We start from the raw sequence: 13,524 nt of genomic DNA, 5'->3' as shown, positions 1-13,524 counted from the left end.
AAAAATATGAAGAAGTACTTATTTTGCAATGCTTGCAATAACATATTGCATCTGTCTGCTTTTATGCAAAGTAACAAAAGAGAGGAAAATTAATGAACAAGAGAGCAGTGAAGAATTACGGTATACAAAGTAATATTTGGCAGGGAAAGTCACTGGTGATAAATCACTAGGAGTGGCACCGTGATTGCGTGATTTTCGGGGATTCGGGGAACCAAATTTTTTTTCAGGGTGATGCATAAATTTTTGGGGAAATACCCAAAAACTCGGAGAGAGCGAAAGCTCTGCTTGATTTCTAATCAGGAAAATCGAAATACTAAACCACAAGAGAAGGAAAAGCTCCGACTTTACAGTTGACGCAATAAAGAATTGCCGTAAAAATAATTTAAAGTCGACCGAACGCTGCCACCTCTGCCGGCTGCGTGCCTGCGGCGCGCCGGTGGCGTTAAGACACTTCGGCGGCGTTCGACCGGGCCTCTCGTCGGCGGCGTTCGGTCGATCCGCCGGCGCGGTGCCGGGGTCTAGTATGAACAAGCAAATAGGTGCTTTAAAAAATATGGTTGCTGAAGCTAAGTCCCTATTAATGGCTTCCTACTTGATAGCACTCTGAATTACACAGAATAAAACGCCACATAAAACAGGAGAAGAATTAATCAAACCTTGCATATTACAAGCAAGTTTTACTTACCAAGGGCACGAAGAACGTAGAAAAGCAGTACAATGGACATGACACAGTAGATAACCTGTAGAATTAAAATCAAGTATTTTGCAGTAGGCATCAAGACATGGCTAATTGTAGAAAAAGCCAAGACAGATAGTCCGAATAATTGAGAGGCAAATCTGGGATAAGTCCTTTTTATGATTGTATAAAAATGATTCAGCGGGAAAAACGATTCAGTTTGCTGTCATTATTCACAGCTGACAGCAAACACAGAGAAAAAATGTTACATTTAGTGGTCCATGAACGTCTAAAGGTTGGCGACCGCTGGTCTAGAGAAAGGTAGCTATTTTACCAACTGACTGGTGATTTTTAAGGGCAATTTCACCTGTCAAGATAAACATTTTGATAGAAAGAAAGAGAGCGAGGGGAGAGATAACACCTTGGGGGTCGAGTTGAGACTTTTAGAGGATATTGGAGGGCCAAGTGACTAGGGTGTGGGTGGTCAGAGGTCGGGGGATAAAAAGGATAAATATCCTCTAGAGTCATTGCTTGCTTGTAAGGCGCCGATTCGACGTTTCAGTTTATCGGTCCCTTTACAGGAACAAGCCTGTTGCCCAAACTTGCCGTAGCGGGGATCGAACCCTGGGCCCAGTAATCCCAAGCATCAACCCATTGTGCTATCACAGATTCAGAGAGGAAGAAAGGGTTGGAAATCTTTGGTCTCCAACTCACCTAAATCTTTTTATGTTATATTACCCAGGGAATTTAAAGATACTTCGCGTGCCCAGGTTATCAAAATATCGTGTCAGCAATATCTCGGGGATTGGTTGCGGGACCGAGTTCAAATTTTCAGTTAGTGCTGGAGAGAGCCAGAGAACTTCAAAATTTTTGCTGGAAGGGAGGAGTCAGAGGGAAAGTGCTAAAATTATTTGCCTCCGATTCTTCTAGACCTTTTACACTGTGAATGCCCTCTGGGACTTAGAATACACGCAAGGTGAAGTCGCGAGGTGCCAGTGAACCCAGATTATACTAAATAGTGTATTTATAATGTTTTACGAACGGCTTAGGGGATTGCTTTGAAACTTTTAGGGAGTTTTGAGGTGGGATATGGAAGTCCAAATTTTGTGTTTGTGGGGGGGGGGGGGGGGAATTTTTTCTCCAATATGCCTGAAAGTTTTAGAGCCATGAGTCCCCGTATTTTTTTTTTTTTTTACAGTGAAGTAGCAAGGTAGATCGACCCAGACTAGCAAAACAGCATATCTGTAATATCTCGGGAACAACTTGGGAATTGATTCAATTTTTGCAAAACGTGTTAGAGGAAAGGAATGACAAAGAGACTCGAAATTTTGTGTCTGGAGGAGAGATTAAGAAGGCAAAAAAAATGTTTGTTTCCAAAAACATTGGCTTGCCCAAAAATAGGGCACTAAAAACGACCAAAAAGTTTTGCTGTGGAGATTGAAACTTATATTTGGGTCAGGGGAAGGGAGATCCAAATTAACAAAGAAAAAACTTGGAAAACAAAGCGTTCCGTCTGAAAACAGGCAAAAAACTTTGTTCCCGGTCTGCCACGACACAAAATATTTTGGTTCAGCCCAAACCATAAAGCTAAAAGCTTCGCGACATCAAAATCGGGATCGTGAATTTCATGTCTATACGATCACCTTGAAAGTCAACTAGTGTCAAAAAACCTCACATCATTTCCATATTTTACGTTAAATTCAAAGATTTGCTATTCCAGTGGTTATGGTCAACGAAGGGACAAGTTTGCGTCAGTAGGATCTTATATAAACAATACCTTGTCAAAATGTAAACCTCGCCACCTTATTATTGCTTATGTTAGGTCTAATTGCTTATGTTATTTCATTGCTTATGCTATTGTTCGCCACCATATGTTATTACTTTTGACAGAAGTATGTATCAAAATAAACCCCTTACCATAGATAACGAGGTATTAGCTTAATACTGTCGAGATTGAAAAGTCATAGACTAAAACTATATTAATAGGTTGGTGGGCCAGAGGACCATTATTTCTGCTCATAATTTTTTCTGTAAAAAACTTCTTAGTTGCGTAAATTTGTAATTTCTTGAAGGTTGCGTAGAGATAGTGACAACATTTCTTCGTTTCACTTATAAGCTTAGCGACTATGTTGACAGGAATTTCAACTTGGTAAACTAGTCTACATAGGGAGGGCCTCTTAAGCATATAACATTCTACCTAGCTGGACTCCTCTGCGTATGCTAAAAGGCACGTTAACCCAAAAGGCAACACAGCGGGGGCTTTGCAGAGAAAAACACGTACACACTTACTTGGCAGAGTTTTCAAACATATGTTCTTTAATTGATTTTTTTACTACAGTTCCTGTTATGAAGATATTTCACAACGTCCAAAACCTCTCTTTTCTTTTGTATTAGTTAAACAAATAAGTCCTGTAGATGTTAAAACGATAGCTATCTTTCTGTTCCCGACTAATTAGAAACATGAAAGCTCATGCATTCTAATTACTTAACCACGAGAATAGATGGAGACTAGAAAAATCAAAATAATACAAAAAAAAAATTAAAAAAATGGAAATTCGACGCGAAAGCAACAAACCCTTGAAAAGAGGGCATTTTACTAGAAAAAAGGCCAGTGCAACCTATCGAAGTCTATCAGCGAAGTAAAACTCTTGCTAGTCTATCTATATACTCAGAATCAAGTGCCCGTATGTTTGCTAGTTAAGGAAAATGTGAAAACAAAATCTAGAGAAAAGCCTGCTCTGATCAGCACGCCCTATTTAAAGTGGCATTTTGAAAGAGGGCAGTACAAAGGAATCACTTTGACAGGCGACAAGCCTTGATATTCGAATAACTATTATTTTAACCGATGTCTTTCTTTCCGTTGAATATACGCCGGCCGTATGTTGCTCAGTATTTCTATGAAAAAAAAATAATTTTTAGTTGCATAGCCTAAGTTAGTAATTTCTTGTTGGTTGCCTAAATTGCATAAGTGACGAATTGACTTCTTTTCACTTATAAGGTTAGCGTCTATGTTGACAGGAATATTGACTTGGCAAACTATTTAACTAGTAAGTTAACTAGTCTTTCTTTCCGCTGAATTTGTAGCTAAACTATTCAAGTTAGAAACATGAGAATTTATGCAGGATAATTTTGGAACCAAGTTACTAAATAAGGGCTACACACACAAAAAAACTAGTAACACCCAAGTATTGATGAATTTAATAGGATGCATAGTTCAAGATTAAATTGGTATTTAATCATCAAATTTAATTTTTCACTTTGATTTAGGTGTTTTAAGTAAGGAGTTGAATGTTGAGTGTTACGTTAGTGGTAGCAGGGTAAATAATGTTGATGTTTTTTTTTTTTTTTAAACTACTTTTGAGATTAATCATGATCAATTTTTATTTGGATTTGTTTGGTTATCCCTCCTCCATATCATGCTGAGGCATTTGGAGGGGATGTGTTTATGTTATGTTTTTTGTTAATAATTAATATTAAAAATACGTATATATATACACAAACATATATATATATATATATATATATATATATATATATATATATATATATATATATATATGCAACTGGAAATGTGATAATTTTATAACAAGCCTGCAAGGGCTGAAGGCCCAATCTTCCGACTGCAGCGAGTTGAGCAAGTGTTAGGGTATATTTACAAGAGTCGAAGGTCCAAACTACCCACTGTAGCGAGCAAAACAAGAGCTGAAGGCTTGAAAGAGCTAAAAGAGGATAGATAAAGCCGACAAAGGCAACTCTTTTCTATGCGAGGGCCGAAGGCCAACGTTTACGAGACCTTTTTTGCTTTTTAGCTAGGAAAAAGGCGGCTTCGCTATTTAAGATGATAGATAAAGCCGATAAATAGGATAGATAAAGCCGACAAAGGCAACTCTTTTCTATGCAAGGGCCGAAGGCCAACGTTTACGAGACCTTTTTTGCTCTTTAGCTAGGAAAAAGGCGGCTTCGTTGGCTTTCTGTCACATCCCCAGAGCTTTTGGGTCTTTCACGAAAATAAAAAACTCCCATGCAGTAGAGAACTTTCATAAAACTCTTCCCTCACAAATAGCAGGCTCGAGCCTTTGGTCGTCCAAACTGAACCTTGTGCCTATACTTACTATATATTCTATTACGCAATATCCTGTGGCTGGTGCATAAAGTTAGAAATGAGTTTAAGAATAGGAGAATACAGAAAATTTAACCAACCTGCATTTTAAGGAGAACAAGCTCAGCAATGAGTCTCCTGTCTTCTTCTTGACTTTCACCAAGCAAAGTGAAAGCGCAGTCATTTACCTCAATAATTGATTCCTTCCCATCTCGCCCTAGAAGAACCTCCATTTCACACAAGTCAAGATTTCCCAGTGCATCAGCAGCGGCGTCGAGCCAGGATTTGTAGCGCTCCGTCATGGGAACTTGTTCAAGCATAGCTGAGCCGACATTTGTTTTCCAGTGACCGGATATAGAGCGCCGCCTAAAAAAATATGAGCAAACTAATGAAATCACGTGCTATTTAATTTTGGCCAAGAAATGCCGCAATAAACAAACGTGAAATATCTAATTATTCAAACTTTCCATTTAGACATAAGCCCATTAAGACTGCTTTGCTATGTAAAAGATTCGTCTCCATTGTTTTGTGTCTTTTCTATCTTCTCGAAGTCAAGGAGTCAATGAAGTTTTTTGGTATCAAAGGTCTAGTTTCTTCACACATTAAATAAAAAAAACAGGTTTTTTCAACTGAAAGTAAGGGGCAATCAAAACTTAAGACGAACAGATATTATTACGTATATGAAGGGATTCGCCCCCTAGTCAGTACCTCGCTCTTTACGCTTAAGTTTGAATTTTGTTCCAACTCTTTAGAATGACCCTTGAATCACAAAGGCCGTTTAGTTAGAATAGATAGCTCTTTTGAAAGTACTAAAAAAACTTTAGCGTAAAGAACGAGGTATTGACTAGGGGACGACCCCCTCATATATGCAATATTTCTGTTCGTTTTAAGATTTAATGTTGCTCTTTACTTTCAGTCGAAGAAACTTGTTTTTTTATTTAATTTCAGATCGTTTTTTAAATAATGTTTGGAAATCCGGCGCCCCCTTCATATAAATGTGCCTTCCCCCATGAAAAAACCCTACATGGAAAGATCCTTCCACGTAATCCCCGTCCCCGAACCCCCCCCCCCCCCACTAGAAAAAATCCCTCTTGAAAACGTCTGTATACTTCCCAATACGATATGTAAACAATGGGCAAAGTTCATAACTTGCAGCCCTTCCCCCGGGGGCTGTGGGGAATTAAGTCATCTTCAAAGACATAATTATTAGATTTTCGACTATGCTGAACAAAATGGCTATCTAAAGATTTTGATCGGGTGACTTTGAGATGAAAATGAACGCGGGAGGGGGCCTAGTTGCCCTGCAACTTTTTTGGTCACCTAAAAAGAGCACTAGAACTGTCAATTTCCATTTGAATGAGCCCCTTTGTGATATTTTAGGACCACTGGATCGATACGATCCCCCCTAAAAAAAAAAAATAATAAACACGCTCCGAGATCTTTCTTATGGCGAAAAATACAAAATTCCACATTTTTGCAGATAGGAGCTTAAAACCACTACAATAGGGTTTCCTGATGCGCTGAATCTGATAGTGAGATTTCCTTAAGATTCTATGACTTTTGGGAGTGTTTCTCCCTTTTTTCGAAAATAAGGCAAATCTCGTAACTTTTTATAGGTAAGACTAAACTCAATGAAATTTATATATTTGAAATCAGCATAAAAATCAGATTCTTTTGATGTATCTATTGGTATCAAAGTTTCGTTTTTTAGAGTTTCGGTTACTATTGAGCCGGGTCACTCCTTACTTACAGTTTGTTACCACGAATTGTTTGATAACAAAATTTCTTGTTTTAAGTTAGACACAATATACAAGTGAATTTTCAATTCGTCTTAAGCCCCCTCTTTACTTTTCATATAAAGATTGTGTTAAATTTAATTTCTATTTATTATCTAATTGACGTTGTTTCTGTAACAATTATGAATAGTAGTAAAATCGACTAATAAATTTTCTTATTAGCAGGGGTTAATTTTAACAAAGAGTAAACATGTGCTGTTAATAGTGATGGTTGGAATAGTCTCGTTCAGTCACTTGAGTTCCATGTGAGCACCTACACAAGTGGCATTGTTACTTGTATTGGTTCTCATATTAATTTCCGCTGCACAATCACTTGTGCAGCAAATTTGGCCCACGGGTCACAGTTGCTGCAGTACTTCCCGCTTTGCCAAGTTTCAGCAGATTACCTAAGCCAAATTCTGGAAAATTTTCTCAGCAGTATTTCCGGCACATTTGCTGAGGAATAACTCCGTAGATTCCTAAAAAAATTTAAGTTGAGGTACGTTTGACAAATTCTGAATATCATACCTCCTAGGCATTTTTTTTTTCAATTTTTCCAAGGAGATGCTAGGAGGAGGGTGCACACCCTTACCCCCAGGACGGGGATAATACTGTTAAAAACCCTATGCCTTCTCAAGACCAGAACAAAATTTGGAATATACTGAAGAAAAAAACAAAAAAAAGCAAAAAAAAACAAAAAAACAAATGACCGTGGATTGTCAGTTTAATATACATATACATACATTTGTTGCTTATGTTTTAATAATTTTTGATTTCTTAATATAAAAAAGTGAAAATATTTAAAATGTATTTTGTTTTCAGTAAACTGCAAATTATGTTCTGGTCTTGAGAAGTCTTGGGGTTTTTCAGCCCTACTCATATTAATTTTTGCTCGTTTTGAGTTTGACTCGGTCATTTATTGTAATTTCTGTTCGTTTTGAGTTTCATTTATTTGCTAATGATGTTTTGTGGCAGTTTTACGCTTGGAAGATTATTTGAATTTATTTCTGCTCATTTTTGGCTTAATGGAGCTCTTTACTTTTCTTTGAAAAAATTCTTTTGAGGAAAAGTGGTCGTTTTGAGTTTCATTTATTTGCTAATGGTGATTTTTGGCAGTTTTACGCTTGGAATATTATTTGACTTTATTTCTGCTCATTTTTGGCTTAATTGAGCTCTTTACTTTTCTTTGTAAAAATTGTTTTGAGGAAAAAGTTTTTTAGATTAATTTGTGCTCACTTTTTATTGACATAGTCTTTACTATGGGAAAAAAATCAACATTTTATATCTTTTTTTTCTGTAAGAATCTATAGTTTGGTTTGCTATTTGTATGTTGGAGAAACTTTTAAAACAATTTTTGATCCTGATACAAATAGTATTGTTTAATTTAATTTTATACCTCCTCAAGTTGACCTGAAAAATAATGCTTAATGTAATTCCGAAAAAATTCTATGTGTGCTCTTTGACAACCTGGATACACTTGCACCCATTTGATTCATTTAAATTGTAAGAGCAGAAGTAGCAATTGTAGTAGCCCCGATAGTTTCAACTTAATAGCCCTGGTCGTTCTTAATATATTGCCGAGGTTTCTTATTGGCAACTATATATTTTCTTTTTTTCTATAAGATTCCATACTTTCGCTTGCTATTCGTATGTCGGAGAAACTTTTTCAACAATTTTTATTCCTGACACAAATTGCATTGTTTACTTTGATTTTATACCTCCTCAGGTAGACCTGAAAAATAAAACATAATGTCATCCCCCAAAAATTCTATGCTCTTAGACAACCTGGATACACTTACACTCTTTTGATTAACTTAAATTATATAGTAGTAATAGCAGTAGCCACAAAAGTTTCAGCTTAATGCCCCCAGTCGTTCTCGATATATTGCTGAGGTTTCTTCTTGACAACCATAAACACAGTGCCTTTTGGTTTAGTTTTAAAGCAACATTTAGTTTTAAAGAATAATGGACCGACTGCATAATTGCGGGGCTTGACATACCCAACATCCATAGAGACACAGTTGCTGAACCGTTCTACAATTCTGAACAAAATGGCTGTCCCAAAATTTTGACTGGATGTGTTTGGAAAATGAATGGGCTTCAGAGGAGGGCTGCTTGCCACAAAACTCTTTTTATTCTTAATAATAATAATATATACTATACGTAAGCAGCGAACGAATTGCCTAACTTACAGCCCTTGCCCTGGGGGCTATGAGGGGGGTTGACATCTCAAAAAGCATAATTACTGGAACTTTTAACAATGCTGAAGAAAATAAATGTCTGAAAATTTGGATTGGATATTTGTTTTAGAAAATTACGGGCGTGGGGGAGGGAGAGGGGAGCTGGTTGCCCTTAATTTACTTTTGATTCTTAAATAGAGCACTATAAATTCTAAATTTTCAATTAAATGAGCCCTTTAAAAACCACCTAATCCATAAAAACATTGTATGCCCCCACGGCATAGCCTACACCCCTTACCGCAGGGCTTTTGTGGGTTGTGTCAGGCCTGGAGTCTTCGTTATATTTTTTTTGGACTATTTTTAACAAAAAGGCTATCTCACAATTTCGATTATACACGTTTGGGTAAGAGAGGGTGTCAGGGGAGGGGAGGGGGGTTTGTTGACCTCTATCACTTTTGACTCTTAAAAGGGAGCAAGAACTTTCAATTCTCAATAAAATGAACTTCCTCTAAAGTTTATGCGACCGAGCCTGTTATAAAAACCTAACATTCTTTCGGGGCATAACTTACAACCCTCTCCCCAGGTTCTGCGGGGTTGTTTCAACCCCAAATGCCTTGTTATACGCTGTTTAGACTATTTTGAAAAAACTAGCTATCTCAAAATTTCTATCAAATACATGTGGGGAAAAGAAGATGTGGGGGAGACTAGTTGCCCTTCTGTCACTTTTGACTTTTAAAAAGGACACTACGACTTCTGAATTCCAATTGAATGAGCCACAACCGAATTTTATACTCATATATGGCTATCTCCAAATTTTGGTCAGAGAAATATGGGGAAAGGCGGGGGGGGGGGGGCTGGTTGCCTTCCAGTCATCTGGACTTTTAAAAAGTGAGCTAGAATTTACAACTTTGCACGGAATGAGCCTTCTTCAAAGTTTTTATGACCTCCCTTTCCAGGAAAATCTTAAATGTTAACAATGGGCAATTAGTATAGCTTATCTATAGCCCTTACCCTGAGGATCTTGTGGGAGGGGGGGTGTCATGCCCAAAAACATAATTACTGGACACTTCAAATATGCTTAACAAAATGGCTATCTCAGAATTTTGATTGGATGGGTTTGGAGAACACATGGTAAATGGGGAACTGCTAAATGGGGTTTTGATGTATGCTTTGTGGATGCCACCCAATACGTTTTTGGTGAACAGAACTTTTAATACATATTCAAAACTCTTACTACTATAAGGTTCAAAACATTCGGCTCTATATTATGGATCCGCCATTTAATATATCTAAAAAAGTTTGAACACTGGAACGTTTTAGTTTAGTTAAACTGACTATAACGTGTTCTTTAAATTAAATTAAAAAATAAACCTGCCCCTTAAAGTTGCTTCATATAGGAAAACTTGGGCTCTGATGTAAACTTAGCGGATGGTACCCAATATTTTTTTAATGTATATATATATATATATATATATATATATATATATATATATATATATATATATATATATATATATATATATATATATATATATATATATATATATATATATATATATATATATATATATATATATATATATATATATATATTAAATTTGAATAAATACAACTGATAAAAATGAAGCAGAGGATTAGTGGCTACTGTAGACAACTAGCAAGTTGGCTACTAGTTTCTTACCTTCTTGCAATATTTACAGGTAATATTTGAGTAATATTAACGAGTAAAAGAAACTGGCAAAATCTCTACAAAACCATACGTGGATCTCTACCTCTTCAATGGTGGGGAAAAGAGTAAAAAAAAAAAAAAAAATATTACAATTCATGTAAATTAACTTAAATGTAAACCACGGACTCTGAACTAGGCTTAATGGGACATATCCAATACTGTTTCAAAATATACATACATTAAATTTGAATAAATACAATTAATGAAAATCAAGCAGAGGATTAGCGGCTAATGGCGATACCACTATAAAAAAAAACACGCCTTGATCTCTAAATCTTAGGTGGTGTGGAAAAGAGGTTTATATATAAATATAAACACAATTTAAAATATATTTAAAATTTTTCATTTAAATTGTATTTATTCAAATTTATACTATCAATTATACAATTATATATATATACATATATATATATATATATATATATATATATATATATATATATATATATATATATATATATATATATATATATATATACATATATATATATTTGAATACATATTGAAAATATTTTAAATTTTCTTAAATGAAAATTCTTGAGATACTACTTGAGAATTCTTGAGATACGCTCTTTTGGCACTGTCCATGCATATAACGTCTTTTGATTTAGTCCAAATTTCTCTAATTTATTGTAAATAGATTAGGGTGGTTGTAGTAGCAGTAATGGTAGTTGTAGTAGTAGCATGCAAATATTGCCTTTTTGACCATCTCCCTTATCATTTCCTGAAAGTTTGAAATTAATATATTCAGTCATCACTGAGTTACGACCTTTTGACAATCCAATAACACATACCGTATTTTGATTCAGTTCAGCACTCTCCTCAACATTCTCTGAAAGGCTCACCGAATGCCCTTTGTCATTTTTGAAAGTAAAGTTCGAATATGCATTCCTTTCTCGATAACAGAGTATATGTAAACAATGAACGAATTGCTTAACTTACAGCCCTTGCTCTGGGGATTGTAGGGAGGTCGACATCTCCAAGGACATAATTACTGAACCTTTCAACAATACTGAACCTGATTACTGAACCTGAGCAAAATAGCTCTGTTAAAATTTTGATCAGATGTGTTTTGGCGAAAGATGGGCTTGGTGAGGGGGCTGGTTATCCCCCATTAACTTGTGACACTTAAAAAAGGCACTAGACCTTCCGACTTCCAATCAATTAAGCCCCATCTGATCAGAAGTTTATGCGACCATCCATTCCATAAAACCCTTATATGCCCGGGGAATAACTTACGACCCTTGCCCCTGGGCTCTGGAGGATTGTTTCCAGCCTGAAGACATTGTTATATGCTCTTTGGACTATTGTGAACAAAATGACTATCTCACAATTTCGATTGGATGCGTTTCGGGAAAAGAGGTGTCAGGGAAGGGGAGGGGGGTCTAGTTTACCTCCCATCAATTTTGACTCTTAAAAGGCAACTAAACTATAACTATACCTTTCCAATCAAATGAGCTTCCTCTAAAGTTCACACAAGCACCCCTTTCATAAAAAGCTTCCATGCCCCCGGGGCATAACTTACAACACTTGCCCTCAGACTCTGGGGGTGTGTAAACCCCAAAGGCCTTGTTATGTGATGTTTAGACTGTTTTTGAACACACGGCTATTACAAAACTTCCATCGGATGCATTTGAGGAAAATGGACCGTAAGGGGGAGGGGCTAGTTGCCTTCCGATCATTTTGACTCTTAAAAGAGGCGCTAGAATTTCTCCTCCGAAGTTTATACCACCGCCCTTTCCATTTGAACATTATTCCCTGAGGGCTTTGGGGGGTTTGGCATCCCCGAATAAATTATTACTAGACCTTTCAAATATGCTGAATAAGATGGCTATCTCAAAATTGTTATTGAATGTGTTTGGGGAAATTACGGGTGAGGGGGAGGGGGGGCTTTTGCCCTCCAATCACTTTCAACTATTAAAAAGGGGACTAGACTTTTCAATTTCCAATCCAATGAGCCCCCTTTGAAGATTATATGACCACCCTTTCCATAAAACCCTTATATGCCCCCGGGGCATAGCTTAGAATTCTTGCCCAGTGGGCTCTGGGGTGGAGGGGTTAATCTTCAAATACATGATTATTGGACCTTTCAACTACGCTGAATAAATTGTCTATCTCAAAATTTTTATTGGGCGTATTTGGGGAAATGATGGGCGTGGGGGGGGGGGTAGCTGCCCAATCACTTTCGACTATTATAGAGGGCAATAGACCTCAAATTCCAATCCAATGAACCCCCTCTTAAGTTTATGCGAACACCCTTCCCATAAAAACCTCATGTGCCCCGGGGCATAACTTACAACCCTTCCACTGAGGGCTCTGGAGGGGAGGGGGTAATTTTCAAAGACATAATTACTGGAGGTTTCAATAATGGTGAACAAATTGGCTATCTAACAATTTTGATTGGATGTATTTGGGGAAATGATGGGTACGGGGGGTAGCTGCCCTCCTATCACTTTGACTCCTAACAAAGGCACTAGAGCTTCTGATTACCAACCCAATGAGCCCCCTCCGAAGTTTAAACGACCACCCTTTCTATAAAACCTTATATGCCCTCAGGAAATAACTTACAACCCTTGCCCTGAGGGCTGTGGGGGGTATGTCATCCTCTAAGACATAATTTCAGGACCTTTCACCTACGCCGAACAAAATGGTTATCTCAAAATTTTGATTGGATGTGTTTGGGGAAATGATTAGCATGAGGGGCCTGGATGCCCTCCAATCACTTTCGACTATTAAAATTGGCACTAGCCTTTTAAAATTTCCAATCGAAAGAAACCGCTTTCGAAGTTTCTACAACAACTGCTTCTATACAAAGTGCCCTGGTCTAAAAAAACGAAAAACCAAAAAAAGGCAGCGCTATTACGCTGCCTATAAAAAAGGGCACTATACCTTCTAATTTCCAATCAAATACCCCATCCAAAGTTTATATGACCATCTTTTCCATAAAAGCCTTATATGCCCCCAGGGTGTAACTTAAAACCTTTGTCCTGGGGATCTGGAGGGTTGTGTCAAACCTGGAGGCATTGTTATATGTCCTTTGGACTATTTTGAACAAGATGGCTAGG

General features: G+C 37.0%; 1 protein-coding gene across 1 annotated transcript in view; it reads right to left on the bottom strand.

Moving 5' to 3' along the window:
* Syn (synapsin) overlaps window positions 1-13,524 on the bottom strand; it is a 186,546-nt gene that overhangs the window by 43,038 nt on the left and 129,984 nt on the right. Inside the window, exon 12 of the mRNA XM_089100068.1 lies at window positions 4,877-5,141. Within this exon, the coding sequence (XP_088956194.1) occupies window positions 4,877-5,141 (265 nt within the window). The remainder of the gene's footprint in view (window positions 1-4,876; window positions 5,142-13,524) is intronic.

The sequence above is a fragment of the Artemia sp. Qi Xiang Cuo genome, chromosome 14, assembly GCF_049724085.1.
Source record: "Artemia sp. Qi Xiang Cuo chromosome 14, ASM4972408v1, whole genome shotgun sequence".
NCBI lineage: Eukaryota > Metazoa > Arthropoda > Branchiopoda > Anostraca > Artemiidae > Artemia > Artemia sp. Qi Xiang Cuo.
This window is presented reverse-complemented; position numbering and strand designations above follow the sequence as displayed.